At 39.2% G+C, this 18,208-nt stretch overlaps 1 protein-coding gene across 1 annotated transcript in view; it reads right to left on the minus strand.

Annotated features, from left to right (window-relative positions):
- The window catches only part of LOC133442102 (collagen alpha-1(XI) chain-like), a 52,909-nt gene that overhangs the window by 28,824 nt on the left and 5,877 nt on the right, over positions 1 to 18,208 (minus strand). The window contains exons 2-17 of the mRNA XM_061720026.1: positions 9,263 to 9,430; positions 8,289 to 8,380; positions 7,895 to 8,016; positions 7,513 to 7,675; positions 4,883 to 5,005; positions 3,411 to 3,521; positions 3,199 to 3,324; positions 3,057 to 3,104; positions 2,102 to 2,143; positions 1,897 to 1,959; positions 1,742 to 1,816; positions 1,173 to 1,256; positions 981 to 1,037; positions 416 to 469; positions 233 to 286; positions 79 to 132 (exon numbers count right to left, since the gene is read on the minus strand). Coding sequence (XP_061576010.1) covers positions 79 to 132; positions 233 to 286; positions 416 to 469; positions 981 to 1,037; positions 1,173 to 1,256; positions 1,742 to 1,816; positions 1,897 to 1,959; positions 2,102 to 2,143; positions 3,057 to 3,104; positions 3,199 to 3,324; positions 3,411 to 3,521; positions 4,883 to 5,005; positions 7,513 to 7,675; positions 7,895 to 8,016; positions 8,289 to 8,380; positions 9,263 to 9,430 — 1,436 coding nt within the window. The remainder of the gene's footprint in view (positions 1 to 78; positions 133 to 232; positions 287 to 415; positions 470 to 980; positions 1,038 to 1,172; positions 1,257 to 1,741; positions 1,817 to 1,896; positions 1,960 to 2,101; positions 2,144 to 3,056; positions 3,105 to 3,198; positions 3,325 to 3,410; positions 3,522 to 4,882; positions 5,006 to 7,512; positions 7,676 to 7,894; positions 8,017 to 8,288; positions 8,381 to 9,262; positions 9,431 to 18,208) is intronic.

Below are 18,208 nucleotides of genomic sequence, written 5' to 3' on the forward strand. Positions count from 1 at the left end.
AAAGGGGTAAAGTAAGGTAATAGTTTATGTAGACATAACTTTAAATAAGTGAAGTGTGTATTTATGTCATTACTCTACCTTTGATCCAGTCTCTCCTATTTGACCACGACCCCCATCTGCACCTGATCGACCCTAATAAACACAAACATGATACAGTAATTGATTCCTAACTGGCAGATTTCCTATGTTTGTGTTATTAATGGCAGATATAATTCTGTGGAATCAGCCTCACCCGTTTCCCAATTCGTCCATTCTGACCAAGGATACCTGGCAGTCCTGAAGGGCCCTGGAGATAAAAGGTGAAAGTGGAACATGAGATATTGCTGAAGATAAGTAAATAAGTCTAGCTGAGTCTCCTAATTGGTACAATGTTAACATAGGAGATATGTGTTGTTATGACAACTATCTAACTTACTGTTGGTCCCATCTCACCATTGGCCCCTTTCAGCCCAGAGGGACCTGGAAGACCCTGAAAAGAACAGCAGATTAGAGAATAATATGTCTTTATTCATATTATTCCCAAAATAGTCACAATAGCTGTTTATTACTATCATAATCTGTATTTAACCACGAGATGCTCAGTGAAATCAGTGAAAACATGTTTGAACATTTTACCACACAGAAAATAAAGCTTACACTAATGAAATGTGAATCAAGGATGCTATTCCTAACTTGTAAAATAACAAGATAAATATCAAATATCAGGGGCCAAATCAATGAAAAGGGAGCAGCAACTCAGACTCCAAACTGTGGACTTACTGTGGACAGTTACAGTTTCACAGACAGCAAGTCAAAAAATAATCATTTATTTTTAAAAAGAAATGAAATAAGCATGCAATTCTTATTGTAAAATAATTAAGTGTATGTATATATATATATATATATATATATATATATATATATATATATATATATATATATATATATATATATATATATATATATAAACTTAAAGGGACAGCATTCATAAGCTCACTCACCAGGGGTCCGGGTCTTCCCCTGAGACCAAGTGGCCCTGGAGGACCCTTCATTGCCAGCTAGAGAAAGAAGATGGAAGAAGAACTCAAATAGGATTCATTCATTTTCAGTGTGTGATAGTAAATTTAAAATTACCTGTCTGCGTGTGTGTAGTTGTGTGCTACGGTTTGTAACAGTAATTACATTTTATGTACCTTGGTTTGCTGCAGGATGGCCTGAGCCTGAGCCTCCTGTGCAGAAACCCCAGCACCTGTCCTTGGATCACCACCAGACTGGAACTGTACTCACAGAACAGAGGCTCTGAAGTCAAACTCAATGCTCCACCTAGTGGTCATTTCACTGCACTGCCACTCAGCCACAACGTGAATCACTTGGGAACCGAGTTTTAATAAGACCAAATAAACAAGAGGAGAAACATACGCTTGTTGATGCCTAAACACAGCAGTAAGAGGATTAAAACAATGTGATTTCAGTACCACCAGATGTCAGCCCCAGTGATTAAAATTCAAGGAGACTAGTCAAACAAATTACACACTGATTCACATTGAACACCTTTTGCAATAAAATGGAACATAAATGCTGCAGTGCCTGAAACACAAGCAGTGGGCTTATTTGAGCAACAATCTCCAGCCAATCTATTTTTCAGTAACAGCGCTCAAACATTGCCCTGAGGCTTTGGTGGAGTTAACAAGACCAAATAACTGCCAAAGCAACATGACAGCAGGGTGGAAAGCCTCTGAGAACACAGTGCTCTTTCTGTTACCGGTAGGATCATGATGTTTCCTGGGGGACCTGGTATCCCATCAGCTCCATTAAGGCCTGGCCGACCTTGAGGACCCTGATGGGAGAAAGATGAGAACAATTACAGAGATGTCAGTGTATACTGTCACTACTCAGCAAACGGAGGGTAGTCCTCACCAGCTCTCCAGGGTCTCCTCGAGGTCCCACTGGTCCTGTGATTCCAGGAGGCCCTGTTTCTCCCTATAAACAAGATGAGAAATGGATTTGACTTTCTTTTTGTATTCTTTTTTTCATTGTTGTCTTTGCTAAACTTCTTTTGCCCCCCTTACCTAAATACCGAAATGAAATATGTATCAAGTTGGAGTAAATGGAGTTCACTAACCTCAGGTCCTGGAGGCCCATATGGTCCTGTAATCTGTGTTCCCTGGAAAAAAACATCCATGCATAAATGAATGAGTGAATGAATGAATTGGCGACCATGGATCAGTGCCTCGGGGTCTATATGTCCTCTTACTGAAAGTTGGGTGGATCAATCCCTAAGCCAACACATGTTGAAGCATCCTTGTGCAGGATACTGCAGCCCACGCTGCCCCACTCATACCCCAGTGAGTAAAAATCAAAGCATTACTATATATAGAGTGAATCTGTTTTATAATAAAAGCACTGTGCTGTGTTGTAAAGCTCTTTCGGCTTATGACTCAGATAAGGTTAAAATGGTACTATGTAAGTGTACACCAAATAAAGTCTGACTACTGTGGACTGGTTAAGACTATTACTGACTTTTGAGAAAGAATTACTGTTAATACAGAATATAAAAACAAAATTTAGATTAATTGGGATATATATACAATAAATGAAGGTCAGTCAGTATAATAAGGTTTGTACAAAGAGACATTGTAGAAGTAATGATTGTTATGTTGTGTTCAGTATTGCAGCAAACCTGAAGAAGTGTCTGATTCAGACACTGTTGTTTAATTACTGTGTTGTGTTGAGGATGTGCAGTGTTGCCCATTGTATTTTGATAAATAGTTTTTCATGTAATCAGCTCCAGGAGTACCAAAGCTGTGTTTATCAGCTCCCTTATCTGTTTGTTCAGTTTATTTTGTTTAAGTCACCGGCTCTGATGCTGAAAATTCCATTTACATAAATATTAATATCACCAGTCCACAAAATGAGCAGCTGAAATCACGTATTTGCAAACTGAATTTCTGATCGAACAAACAGTGACATGATCATTCATGTGTATACTTTAGGACATTACAGGTTGTGGTTCTCAGCTTTGCAGACATACACCTGCCAATATTTACATGTTATAGTTTTGTGTGTGTTTTTCTTACAGCTCCCAGATAACCTGGCTCTCCTTTCTGTCCTTTCTCTCGTAGCCCCTAATGTAAGGAAAGAATACAGAAAATTACAAGTATTAATAAAGAGGATTAAGGAGACCTTTATGTTAAAATAAATAAATTATTGCTGTTTTACCTGTGTGTTGAGAGAGAAGTCACGTTCTCTCTCCACTTGTCCATAACGCTCATCATATTCATCCTCATACTCATACTCGTCCACATGGTAGTGCGTTGTGTTGTCATAATCCTCATATTCTATTATCTGTCCAGTATACAAGCAGACACAAACAATGAAAGACATGTAAAGACGGCTAAACTAATGCTGTTGTCCTCCCTGTCAAGTCTCACCTCGTACTCAGTCACATTTGGACCTGCGGTCACCGTCGAGTCTTCATAGAGGTCACTATAGTCAAACTCCTCAAACTCTTCCACCAAGTGTTTTTTAGGTTTTCTCTCCTCCTGAAGACCATAAAAGAACAACAAAAGAAAAAATAGATGTTAACAAAACTCCACAAAAATCAGAAGCTCAAAATAAATTAAACTGACCCAAAAATAAAAAACTGAGAAAAAATGGGAGAATTTGAATTGAAGTATTTTCTCTACCAGCCTGAGTGAGGGCTCACTTACATCAAGAATGAATGGAAACTTGCTCAAGGCATAGCTAAAGATGGTTTCAATTTAGTATTTATTCTGTCTTTTTCGTGCTTGCAATACAACAAGGACTGTCCACTGCAGCATGAACAGTGTCTGGAGGTGATCACAGTACAGCATCCAAACCAACTTAACGTTATACCCAGGGTTACTGGATGGCTCTGGGTGCTATATAGTGATATTCTTCTAATGTCAAAAACCTCCGCAGAATCTTTCACATGTTCTGGTCAAGGACCACCTTTAGAGAGAGAATTGGAAAACTGCAGTAGACATCAGTGACATCATTATTGTTCTCAGGCTCAGACAATAGAGTTGGTTCTAACTTTTTAAGATTTACAGTTTCTGCTCGGCGTTATTATTAGTGCCTCAGTGCCCTGAATGCATTTGTAATTATACAAGAGAAATAAATAACTTTGAACAAGCTCAATGTCTGTGTGAGTTGTAAACCAGATGAGGAATCAACTGAACTCAACAATACTTTATTAATCCCGAAGGGAAATTAGATGTTTCCACAACTATCATTATGCAAGTTTCTTCAAAGAGTTGTTATTCATGGTTATAGCTGCGGACAAGACGGATCTCCTGTTCCCATCTGTTTTGCAGCGGCTCTGAAGTTGTTGCATTATTGTCTTGTGAAGAGGATGCTCAGTGTTATCCATGATATTAATTATCCACAGAAGAGAGGGCTTCCAAACCTTTTACAGAAGCTTAAGTTATATTCGTGCAAATAATCTGAAATTAAGTATGCTTAACTTCAAAGTCATGTAATCTCCTTTACTAGAGAAGACAAAGAAGCCAAAAAAAAAATTATAAAGTAGGATAAAAAGAGGCATCCAGAATCCTTCTGGATGGAAGGTGAAACATCTTTAAGAACCAAGAAAACAAATTCAAGTTGCCTTGATTCAGGTCTTAATGATTGCCATGACTTGGTTGACTGAGAATCTACACCAGCCTTATGAAATGATAATAAATATCTGTAAAAGGCTTGTTCTGCACACAATCTTAGGTGCTCTTTAATTCAAAGTTTTCAACAAATAGGATGTCTCAAATAAGATGTGTGATTCGTGTGGCATGAGCTGGGGAGGCTAGAAGATTTCATTTGAACAACACTGTCCATTTAATAGTGGCATGTGACTGGTTTTCAGGTGGCGTTTAGCAAAGAGGCTTACCTCCTCAATCTCTGCTAATATTGAGTCATAGGGTAAAGGTGCATCACAGTCTGGGATATAGTCCTGACAGTATGTCTCTGCTGCTCTCGGGTCATCATTGATCAGCAGCTGCTGGATTTCGCCCTGTGTCACAAAAACAGAAACAAAACTCTGATATCCAGCAACTCAACAAGTCATCAGAAATACACAAAAAAGTGTTCGGTCACATCACAGGTTTCATCAGTGGTACAGCAATGTTTAAATGTATTAAATTAAATGTGAAATGCATGTGTCCCTCGTGATTTTTAATGTGTCCATTTAGTCAGATCAAAGTGACCCAACAGATTGTTTTTATCTTCCCCCTACAGTTAACCATCTCCAGATCTTTAGTCTCAAGTGGCGCCAGCCCATTACGTCCACAGACAGACACATACTCCTTCCCCCTCTCTCTGTTTTACACATGTATATAGATAGAAGAGAATCCAAGTCAAATAGCTAAAAGTCCTTCAGTTAAAACAGATGGCCCACCTGACATAACAAAGGTCACAGTCTGCACTTAAGGTCTGCTGAAATTACTTCAGACTGCAAATAGCACATCAGAAATAAAGATAATAAAAGTCTATAGAGATTTTATTCAGCAACACATCTGGACAAGATATTTTCAGTACTTATTGATTTATTAAGAGCAATAGAATTCAAAGAATAAATATGTTTATTAAAAGGTTACTCTACAGCTGTGTTTCGCGACCTTGGTCTTCAAGGCACACCGTCAATGTTTTAGATGTTTCCCTCCATCACCACACAGTGTGCCCCAAGGACCAGGGTTTTAGTACAGGCAATAAAAGTTCAGGCTTGTTAAGGGAACTGCACTTCATCATCACAACCACTGGAGGGCGGTGTGGCAGATGAGCCGTCACTATCTTTTTCATCACTTGATCAATAAGAGCCAACCACCATAGATACTTCCTTTTCAAACATTTGGGAAGTGCTTAAATAAAGACTTAAATGTTCAAAGGATACCACACAAGTCCTTAAAACAGGATCTGAGCAAAAATTCAATATTCATTTTATTATTGAGAAAAGGATCCAATACTGTTAAACTGCAAATGTTTTCATTCAATGAACTGATAAAACCCTGATTTTATTTGAGAAGAGTCAATCAAAATCTGATCTTTACTGCTCATCTTATATGTGCTTGTATCCTTTATCATACAATAATATAAGCAAAGGAGTTTTCTGAGAACCAAATATATATATATATATGTATATATATATATATATATATATATATATATATATATATATATATATATATATATATATATATATATATATATATATATATATATATATATATATGTGTATATATACACACACATACCATCCATAACATACACATGTGGATAGATAAGTATTAAATATACATCATATGCATGCTTCTTAAAACTTCAGACTGTTTCAGCCTTTTGCCAGAGTTTGCATGTTCTCTCCGTGCTTTCGTGGGTTCAATCCGGGTACTCCAGCTTCCTCCCACAGTCAAAAAACATGCATGCTAGGTTGATTGATGATTTTAAATGCCTGTAGGTTTGAGTGTGAGTAAACATGGTTGTTTGTCTATATATGTGGCCCTGGGATAGACTGGTAACCTGTCAAGGGTGTATGGAGCTAAAACACTCTCAATATTCACAAATGCACAGGACAAGATTCACAAATGCTCCACTGCCCTTGGTGGAAGCCATGTTGAACTGACAGAAATGGCTTAATGTGATTGGCTTATGAGTAAATCGTCCCTCACATGGGGTGCGTTCTTATGATTGGGTGAAACCAGGAAGATATCTGATTGGTTGCAGATCATTCCGTGAATATAAAAAACGAAATTTGTGGATTGACGCAAGTCAGAGGAGTCTCAAAAATTCACATACAAATACAGGGAAGTCCACAGACCACACACCATTTGTAAATCAGGTTATATTTGTGTGTGCATCAGAAATACATTTGTGAATCTTGTCCTATGCACTTGTGAATCGTCCTGTGCATTTGTGAATATTGAGACCGTTTTAGCTCTATAAGGTGTACCCTTGCCTCTCGCCTGTAGTGAGCTGGGATAGACTCTGCCAGACCCCCCGTGACGCTGTACAGGATTTAACAGGTGTAGAAAATTGATGGATACTTTTTTTTGCTGTTCAAAAGCTCCTGATGGCATCTTTCTGCCATCTCAACTCAATTATTTATTTCAAACATCATCAGACTCCACACCAACACAAGCTTTGCTGACAGCAGTAAAGTTAGTTTCAACTTAGAGTCACCATGTGAGTGTCTTTCAGAGCACAAGTAGGAAGGTATCTACTGTACAAAAAGGCTACAGACTTTATTTTCTAAATTCCCTAAGTGCAATATAAAATATAAAATGATAAAACAATACCAAGCATGCCTCTCTCAAAACATTTTTTGATTTTGTAGGCATAAAATTTTAGATTTCCTCAATTTTCTGAAACCAATTAAGTTGGTCAGTGAATACAATGAAAATCCTTTTCTTTGTACTCGTATCTATCAAAAGCTCAAAAAAATTACAGATTTTAGAATTTTTCTGAGATTTTCTTAAAACCGTGTTTCTTCACACTAGACACTTGACACATAAGAAACAGACCAACCTCAAAAACCTCCTCGTCCAGCAGGCGTGTCCCAAACACTGTAACTCCCTCATTGCTGACGTAAGGATCGTAACCTCGGAGCAGGTCCAGGGTGTCCACCTTCTCACAGTCCAGGAACAGAGTCACTGTCCGGCCTTCCACACTGTAGGCTACTCTGTGCCACCTGGAAATCAGGAAACAAGAAAAATCACTTCCAATGACCCCTCTCAATTAAGGTGTTAAGTACCAACACATAGTGCACATTTCTCATTTGACAAAACTTTATCCCCAACTATTTTTTTTCTTTTCTCTGGATTCTTTTGTGCAAGCACTACAGATGAAGGCCAGCCTAAAGAATGCTAGTCTGGTAAATTAAAAAAAAACAAAAGGTAAAGTTACCCACTTGCCATCAGCCAAGTCGACCTTTCTAAAGATGGGATACAACTCTGGAGGTGGTTGACTCTCATGGTCCTCATACAGGAATACAGGTGAGCGGGCGACCTCTAAACCAAGCTGCTGTGCACCCTGACCGAGGCAGAAACACAGAAACCAGGATGAAATATGGCAATGTAATAAAGTCATAACAGTAAATTACATTTTTTTCATGCAAGACTGTTAAAATAGACAACTAAAACCAGCCAATCAGATCAGTTATGTTTTTTAACCTGCTGATCAAGATTCATTAATTTCATAATATAAAATGATTTCTGTATTTTTTCAGGACAAGCTGTTGTATGTTGTTGTTGTTAGCCAGACAAGTGTCTTTCAACTCCTGATGCAGCCTGTCAAATGCATACCTGTGTGTCATACACGGAGAGGAGAAAGACTTGTGATCCTTTTACAGCTTTAATTGTTGTCATCAGTGAGAAATTTGCAGGGAACGACGAATCTGAGGAGATGCAGACACACACAATATGTTGCTCGTACTTGTTTTGTACAATATGTTGTTTTTGTGTGACATTTTGACACATGTCTGCTGCACATTTGGAAATACCTATTATTTCATTTTGATATGTGTATTTTGTACAACAATATATCGTCAAGTAACACTCTAGAGCTGAAATCTTCAAATTTCCAGCTATTTCAATGAGTGCCCTGTAAAGGCCTGGGGGGGGGGGGGGACTATGGGATGCCAGGGATCACTGTTAGGCCTTCTGGAGGTGTTGTGGGACTATCTAAACGAAACACTGGTGAAAGGAGGTTCCCAAACAGTCTCAAGGTGCTCAAACAGTCAGCTCCTTTAAATCAGGGCTAAAAACATTACTGTTTACTGAAGTGTACTCCTAAATTAAATACCTACCTGCTGTACTCTACTGCCCTTATTTTTAAACAACTTGTGCTTTTTATTATTTTACCTCTTTTCTTATCATTTTATTTCATTCTATTTGTTATTTAAGCATACTCTTAAATGAAATACTTTTTGAAAACTGCGAATGAGATGTATACCTGCTGTACTCTACTGCCCTTACTTTTCAGCAACTCGTATTTGTTATTTACTGTTTAATTATGTCTTGCAGCTTTTAATGTTGATGTAAAGCACTTTAAATGATCTTGTGTTGGATTGTGCTATACAAATAAACTTGTCTTGCCTTGCCTTGCTTTTATTTCAACTTCAAGCTGTTTGTTGACACATGTTAATTCTTTTCTATATTTAGGTAAATCTTTTTGTGTAAAAATATAATTTCCTTTTGTGCATAATCCAAGTATTATTAAATTATTTATTTCAATTATTCACTCCAAACAAGTGGTACCAGGTAATATCCAAACTTACCAGGAAATAGTTGTTTTGTGGGCACACTAAGTTGAATCTTCTTGTTGATTTTAAAGGCGAGGTCCGCCTCCTCTCGTCCCGTCCTGCCGACGCACAGTCCTGCCTCTAATGACACACCCTCCATGTCCTCTGATAACTCCAGGACCTTCAGGACGTCAATTGGATTAGCTGCAGGAATAGAAATGTAAAATAAACACAAGAAATGACAGGATGGTTGGGTTTGATGATGATCTGATTTTGAAGATATTCATCATGCTAATTATCTAGTCATCATCTTTTTTCCCTGAGTGGAAATAGTTATTACATTAAAACCACCCTCATTATGCTGTGTAAATCTCTCTCTGGAGCTGTCATAATCACCCTAACCAGCTGGGACATGAACGTGGAACCTTTGAAGGTGACCTTTGGTTTCTGTCATTAAAATGTTTGGGTCCTTATGTTGTGAAGTAGGAATTCTGTGAAATAGGCTTGTTCCAGAGCATACCACGGATGCTTGATCAGATAAGGATCTATTGGTTATGAGGCAAGGTCAGCACTTTAGTCCATGAGCCATTCTAGTGCAGTCTTTTTATGTTGGTCTGGTTTGGGAGATGAAATTCTCAATGATATACACTTCACATGTTGCTGATTTTAATTCTGTGGTTTATTTGTGCATGTTTGCACAACAAATTGTGTGCCAGTCTTGTCAGTTTAGTTAATGCAGATTTCATGACCTGACGTATATGACGTTTCCTATGGTGTTTTGCATTTTCTGATTTCTATAAAAGAAGTGTGTTCACTAAACAGACTCACTAGCACATGCTTTTTGCAACCAATAAATGAAATGCACAGTAATAAGCAGATGATCTGAAAGAGTGACATGATAGCAGTTTTCCATTCATTTTCTAAATTCAGGGTTACAGGAAGCAATAAATCTAACAGAGAGCAACATAGAGCCAAATGAGACCAACAAGCATTCATGTTCACACACACATCTATGGTCAAGTTTTAGTAAAAAGCATGTATCATCTGAAAACATGATGTCCCCATGCCTGCATGGTGAGATCATGCAAAGTCCACACGAAAAGCTCCAGAAAACGGAAATCCAAACTGGAAACCTTGTTGCTTCAAAGTTACATTATTAACCACTACACCACTGTCCCACCCAACAAAAATCTTTCTTCAGTCAGCCTTCGGTCAGCCAAACTGAAGCCAGACTGCAAGTAACTGGCAAGCTGAACATTAAAAACTATGATTTTCTTTTCCAATCTTACTTCATGACCTTTCATAAATGTACACAGCAGTTAGTTTTTGTGTGATTTTTCTTTGCAGAAGATCTGTGTTGTCACATGATCATGGACATCCTGAAACACTTACACAAGTTTAAGATGGTGAGCCAGATGGTGAGCCAGTGTAGACAAATGTCGCACAACAGAGCGAGAAAGAAACACATGAAGTAAGAAAGAAAAAATGTAAGCGCACTACTGTTTTTAGAGTTTTACTGTAGGTAGAAAAAGCAAATCACAAGCACACACTTGTTCTTTTGAATGCTGTACAGTCGCCAGATCTCTGCGAGGACTCACTCAGCATTAAAAGATAGGATGTAAAAGAGAAGTCTGAGGGAGAGACCATGAAGAAATGTACAACTCACTGAAAGTGGAGATAGAAGAGGGTGAAGAGAAAAATAATAGATGGTAGGGGTGAGGAACACATGCCTCTACTGGTGTTGCTCCCTCTCACACGTATTTCTGAGGCTTACGTAAACCCTCCATCTGCCTTACACACACACACACACACACACACACACACACACACACACACACACACACACACACACACACACACACACACACACACACACACACACACACACACGTAGGCACACAATGTTGGCAAAATATCAAAGTCTGAATGCCAGATGTATTTGTTACCCTTTATATTCCGTTTATCCATGTGTTTGTCTCCTGGCACTTTCTCGGAATGTAATTATTTCTCCCATGAGCTTGGCATTGCTGGCATCTCACCCTTTCCAGATTGAACTAATGCCATTAAAACTTCATAATGATTAATGGTCCTTTATGGCCTCATAAACGTTGACAAAAAAGTTGACATTTTGTTTATTTGATCTGTCATTTGTGCTCCAGCTGTCACAGTCAGTGTTAAAGATTAGCGAGGAAATTTTCATTTTACTCTCCTCAGTGGAACACCAGTGGACCTAGAGAGGCCCGGGTCTGCATAAGCCCCCTCCCATTGGGACACGAGTGAAAGACTTACCCCTGGAGGCAAACAGGCGGCATCCTGAGCAAATGCCTTCTCAACATGCTCTTTTTGATCCAGAGGAGGACTCTCTACTTATCACTTCCACGTCTGAGCTTCTCATCCTAAGCTTAATGCTGAGCCCAGACACCCCTCAGATGAGGTTCACTGAAGTAGCCGGTTTTTACAACCTCAGCCTTTTGGTCACCAACTATTAGGTGGCTATAATGTAGATTGATTGGTACATTGACAAATTCGCCTTTCGACTCACCTCTCTCTACATCAGTCTAACACAGTGTTCACATCACTGTAGATGCTGCTACAATCGGCATTCAATGTGTCCTTTGACACACCCCCAATTTAAAAAAAACAGGGACCCGGGGTTGTTTATAGAGGGATGACATTTTTTTTAGGATTCTTGCACAATGCTATGCCAGAGTTCCATCCATCCATCCATTTTCTGTACCCGTTTTTAATCCTGTGCAGGGACATGGGGGTCTGCTGGAGCCTATCCCAGCTCATTACAGGTGAGAGGCAGGGGTAAACCCTGGACCGGTTGGCAGTCTATAACAGGGCCACATATACAGACAAACAACCATGCACACTCGCACTCACACTTATTGGCAATTTAGAAACACCAATCAACCTAGCATGCATGTTTTTGGACTGTGAGAGGAAGCTGAAGTACCCGGAGAAACCCAAGTACGGAGAGAACATGCAAACTCCACAATTCACAATTAAAATCAAATAAAAACATGGACTACAAAAATAATGATAAGACACATAAAAACTAAAAAGGGGGACCTATTATGAAAAACATGTTTTTTCTTGCTTTAACATAGTGGTCTTCCCTCACCCTGCCAACTCAGAGAAGGAGTAAAACAACCAAATTCTGCAGTGTCTGTAGAGTCCGCCCGGATGATCCTTCCAGTGTCATGTGACTTTTACGAGCCGTTCAGATTCTGCTCCTGTCGTGAGTCACGACAGGAGCGATTTACATAGGTCGCCTCCGCTGCTGAAACTACGCCCACAACTAACTCCGCCGGCCGGAGCTTCTGCCATTGTTTCGAAGCGGTGTATCGTGTGGCTGTTTCAACAACGAGGGACAGTAAAAATTTGGTTTTGCATCGACCCTTACCCTCAAATAGGATAAGTACCAACAGTACGGACCCTGTAACTGCACACGAGTCAGCGGTAAGTGATGTTAATTTTTTATCTTATTTATATTTATCTACAAGTATGATTTTTGCATGGGCTAAGTATTTAGCTTAGCTCCGGTGTTACCCGTTAGGTAACACCGGAGCTCTATTAGTAATACATTTTTTTCTGTTTATGGTTTCAGATCTTCCAAGCAATGCACCTGAAGCTGTTTATGTATGACACCTTCAGAAGATGCACGGTCCTTCCTTGAGCCAGCAATAGTACATGTTATAACTTATTTATATACAACTTGGTGTATATAAACAGTGTATAGTGTATATAAGTAGTGTATATGGTGTATATAATGTGTACAAATGTTTAGTTTTTTTTTTAACAATAAAGTTGCCATTTGTGAACATTCAGTGTTGTGATTTCTTTACAGTTAACATGATTCATTTGTCTTGTAACATAAGAAATTAAATGATGAAGAATCGGTTCAATTAAAGCTTCCTGTGTAAATTAGTGTGAAGACGAGGTGACCCGGTCCCCCTTCAGAGAACTAAAGGCTGATTTATGGTTCCGCGTTACACCAACGCAGAGCCTACGGCGTAGGGTACGCGTCGATATAACGCAGAACCGTAATTCAGGCTTTAAGATCCCAGGGAGTTGTTTACACCGTGTCATCTGCATGCGAGCGTCCGACTATTGCGTCGAGCTGCGTGACATCGGACGCTCTCTGTCCACACACTGAAACTGTTAAGCCAGTTAGGACAGTCCAATAGAAAATAAAGCAATGGAATTGATTTTGTCGCTGACGCTCGCTCGCATGGGACACGTTTTGTGTACGGAGCCGCTGCTCTTCTGCCCGGAGCGAGGCTTTGTTCCCTCCCCTGCTACACGTCATTCAGGCAGCCAATCAGCACAGAGCCTCATTATCATAGCCTCCCCGCTCCTCAGAATCCCTCATAGAGAAGGAGGTTAGAAGCGGTAAAAATAAAGACATGGCCCAGAGGCTGAATTTTTAATTTATGTAGAAAAAACAAGCTTTTGATTGTTTTTAAGACATTCAAGGCCTGTTTAAAATATACATTAAATGCCATAATAGGTCACCTTTAAAAATAAATAAAAAATACTATTATGTGCCAAATGCTAATCTGAACAGGTGGGTATTTAGTTTGGATTTGAACTGATGCAGTCAGTGAAGGACTGTAACCGGGGTGCGGCGTCTTCCAGCATTTGGGACCAGCCACTTTTTCACCCTTGTGCGTTGAACCTCTACCAAGTGTTGTCTTGCTGAAAGCAAAGTTCTGCTCGGTTGATGGAATTTTAAAACATCGCAAAGATATAAGGGAGCAATTTATATTGCTAAAGACAAACAACAAGAGCTCAAAATTAATTCTATAACCAATGGGGAGTGAGTGTAAGAAATACAGTACAGGGGTGATGTGGTTGTGTTTACGGGTTCTCTGTCAACAGGCGAGCAGCAGCATTCTGAACGATGCAGAAAAGTTTGGTTAATACCAAACTAAAGAGCATTACAATAATCAAGCCAGGAATTAATAAAAGCGCAAACGGCTTTCTCGAGGTCACAATGGCTCAAGAACAAGTTGACTTTTGCGTTGAGTCAAATTTGCCAGAAGCCTGACCTTACAACAGAACTGAACAAACCTGACTTAAATGAATAAGGCATTACCGATGTGTGAGACTGAGCATGTGTCCAGGGTATACCCCTGCGTGTTGCCCAAAGCAAGCGTGGATAGGCACGATCAGGTTCGCGTTACCTGAAATATGGATTAAGTGGGTATAGATAATAGATAGATAGATTATAGACCTTTGAAGACCTTAAACCTAAGTTTATGCTGAGTCATTTTAATCAGGTCTGTTGGAGCAGAGGAATGTCTAAAGCCTGCAGGCCACTCAGTGCTCAGTACCTAAATTGAAGAATATGAAGAAAATGTACACAATCACCTATCGACTGTGTTCATCCAATATTCCAATTGTATTCCAATTAGTTCTGTATAGAGCAAACCTATCCTCTTGAGAATCTCTTCCATATTCAGAGACCAAATCCCCACAAAAGCTAACTTCATTCACTACACTCCCCGCCAGAAGGCTCATTCTTTTGAAGTGGAATCACTTCCTCCTACACATAACCGATGGATTATTGCGGTGCCACAAAGCATCAGGCTTATGATCCGATACCCTCTAAGATGTTTCCTTCTATGACCTTTCTAACAAATCTTTCAATCCTTTTTTGCCCTTTTTCGACTAATGAAAATGACATTTCTATCAACAAGGAAATATATCATAATCCTTCTTCCTCCAGGGAGCACTAGGAAACTATAAACATTGCTTCAGTTTTTGCTTTCACACAGACCCTATACCTTCATTGGCTACCAGTATAATAAACATGGCTTGTGTTTTTCTGTTCAAGTGTTAGTATGACCAGCAAACGACATTAATTTCTTACAGCCATAACTTGGCAACGCAGTGGATGTGGTGGGTGTGTACACATGCTAGAGTTAGTGCACCTGAAACCCATAAGCAGGGCATACCTGCTCATGGGGGGCTTCAGTAGTACATACCAAGAAATGAACAGCAGTGCTGACAACTGAATGCACAGCAGGACAAGACAAGACATGGAAACGTTGTTCATTCTTTATATGTACATCAAAAGCTTCGGCTAATATTTCCTTTTGGAGCTGATGCATGAGTATGCACAAGTTTAAACTAACATCCACATAACGAGAACGCACATATGAACACAATGCATATATAGTGTTGTTCAAGGGGTACTCAGGGGATGTTCAGATACTGCTGTTATCCTGAGGCTCTGTACTGTAGTGTCAGGAGCACCACTACCAACATGCACACACATGCAGAGTATGTTGTGAGCCTCAACAGAAAGAAGAACTGTCTTTTGAACGGAAAAGACCCAAAGTGCAGAATGTTCCTTACTGTACAAGGTAACAATCCCTAAATCAAATAAAATAACGTGTCTCACCTGCAGAGAACCAGAAAAAAGTATAAAAACTCACAAATCAACGAGGATGGTTTCAGTGCACAGCTGAAAGGACATAATCAGGGATCCTGTTCTCTGTAGATCAATGGATTCATAGCAGGGATACTGAATGTATTAAAGACATGGACGAAGAAACTTTATTTATTTATATAGTTTGAACTGTGATGAATGGGTGGATAGTCAGTATCAGTCAAGGCACTACATCCAGCTTGTTACTCTGAAGTAAACCCCAGTTCGTTAATGATCCAGTAGCAAAAGTGAGTCAATTTCCATTGAGTTCCATGTTAAACTGGCCAACTTCATACCAGAAATAAACATTATTTTAGCCTCCATAGACGCTGTCATGCTGACTTAACATCGCCCAAAGGACACAGCTCCTCCCAATAGCCCATTTTTGGAGTAACTGAGGGTTTGGGTGGTTTGGTAGGAAGAACTTCTGTCGGAGTCCTTAGAAACCCTACAGGGGACATCGCAGGGGGTTTGTCCAATTCCTCTGCTACAGTATATGGTCATTATTGAACTGACCAAACCAGAGGAACTATATTGTATTTTTTTATATCACTTGAACATCTGCTCATTCCCACTTGCAGTGCACACAAGACTGTGAAGATAGGACATCCCCATCAAGGCCTATGCTGTATTTTCAGCCTTACAAAAAATAAAAACTGACTGAAAAAATGAATGTTAAAAATTTTCCTAATCTTCATCATGAAAGTTGACCAACTAGTTCATGTGAAATTTTGCATACAAGCAAACGGCAACAACCCCATACCGCCACCTGAGCACTGGTATTGCTGAAAGAGCCAAATGGAGCACTTGTGTAAAGAGACACACAACTTAACCTTCACCGCACTGGAAAGCTATAGATCTTCTGGAAACCAGATGTGTGCATTTCTGTATGACTGAAATTTTTTTAAAGTTCTTTGATTGTGTGTGCATGAGGTTGCAGACCTGTGTTTGTGATTAGCATGCCATTATCTCAGTAATGGCAGAGAAAGCAATCACATACTTCTTGCAGAAACAAGAATTAGGCTTAGTCAAGCCTCCTACACTGCAACCTCAAATAAACAGACACAAAGCAGAAACCACACCAAGGCTCAAATCCCCCACTGAGAATTTGCCTCAGGAGCCTTTCACTACACTCTTTCTCCTCTTGTACTCCTAACGCACTCTTCAGGCTCAAATGTCTCTCTGAAAAACTTGACGGGACTCTCCTTATAAGACCAAAATGACAAAAAAAAGGAGATGAAATCCAGACAGCAGAAAATGAGAAGAAAAGAAACAAAGGGGAGTTAAAAAAAGAGAGGATCATATGCTTCCTCTTCATCCAGTTCAGCTGGTTCTGGTCAAAGATACACACACTTAATAGTCTCTCCCGCTGTCATACATACACACAAACATGCATTCACCTAAATTAAGCCTTAATTTTTCTGTTTAAGGGATGAAAGCCTATATAGTAAAACAGACAGAGGGACATGTGCGTCTCGTCTCTTTCTAGGAATGTGTGCTGGTATTGCAGCTCCTCTCAGGCCTGAAAAATAGAAAGCCTTGCTCTGATAAAGAACATCCCTTCCAGCAGAGTCTCTCTCAAAGACTGCATCAATATTTTTCCATCAGACGGTTCAAAGTCTTCACCAACAACTCCACATCACTTCAGGTGGCTGTGTGCTGTGTTATTTTTGGATGTTGGATCATATGGTGGCTTTGATTTTGAAGAACAAAGAGTTTTCCAAACACAAAACTTTATAGCTCTGACACATTATAAGCAATATCACTGCATCAAGGCAGCACAGCTTTCTGGATTGGCAAGTAACTTCACTAGATTGGAGAAGTTAAGTCACATTTGATATCCTGTGTTTAACAATCAATCAGATACAGAACAGATTTGTTTGGAATAAAATAATTGCTCCTTTTTATACACTGACAAAGTCACGATTGCTCTTGTGACTTTCTTATACTTTCTTATACAGTACTTTACGTCTTCTGCTTGTGCTATTGTTTAAGTGCTCAGTTAAATTATTTCAAAATAAGACACTGATGCTGTTAAAGTTAAAAATACTTAATGGTCATTTTCAACCCTAAGGATCACCAAAACAATTTGTTGAACAACCAGCCAGATGGTTTATGGTGCTTCTCATAAAAACCAAAGACCCTCCTCCTTATTTTGTCAATTCGGGCTGTGACTATTTAAAAAACCAATAAGCAATGTTTGACAATTATTCAAATAATCTGTCTTATACAGACTTGACTTGACTTATGCTATCCCTGAATTACACCTGTTAGATTCTTTTTTTCCCAACCCAACACTTCAATGTCTGAGCTGACAGGGATAAATGGTCTGATCAAACAAGAAAAATTAAATGTTTATGATTGGCATGTACCATATAAACTAATCAGTAACCACATTTCTGAATTAAATTAAATTTCCCGCAAACCTGCAAAAGAAACACCCAACTATGTTTCAAACAAGATGATGAAATGATGTTACAATTTGGTTTGTTTATTGCAACTGAGTCTCTTCGGAGCATACTAACTGTAATTTATGATAG

This window comes from Cololabis saira, chromosome 1 (assembly GCF_033807715.1).
Source record: "Cololabis saira isolate AMF1-May2022 chromosome 1, fColSai1.1, whole genome shotgun sequence".
Lineage (NCBI taxonomy): Eukaryota > Metazoa > Chordata > Actinopteri > Beloniformes > Belonidae > Cololabis > Cololabis saira.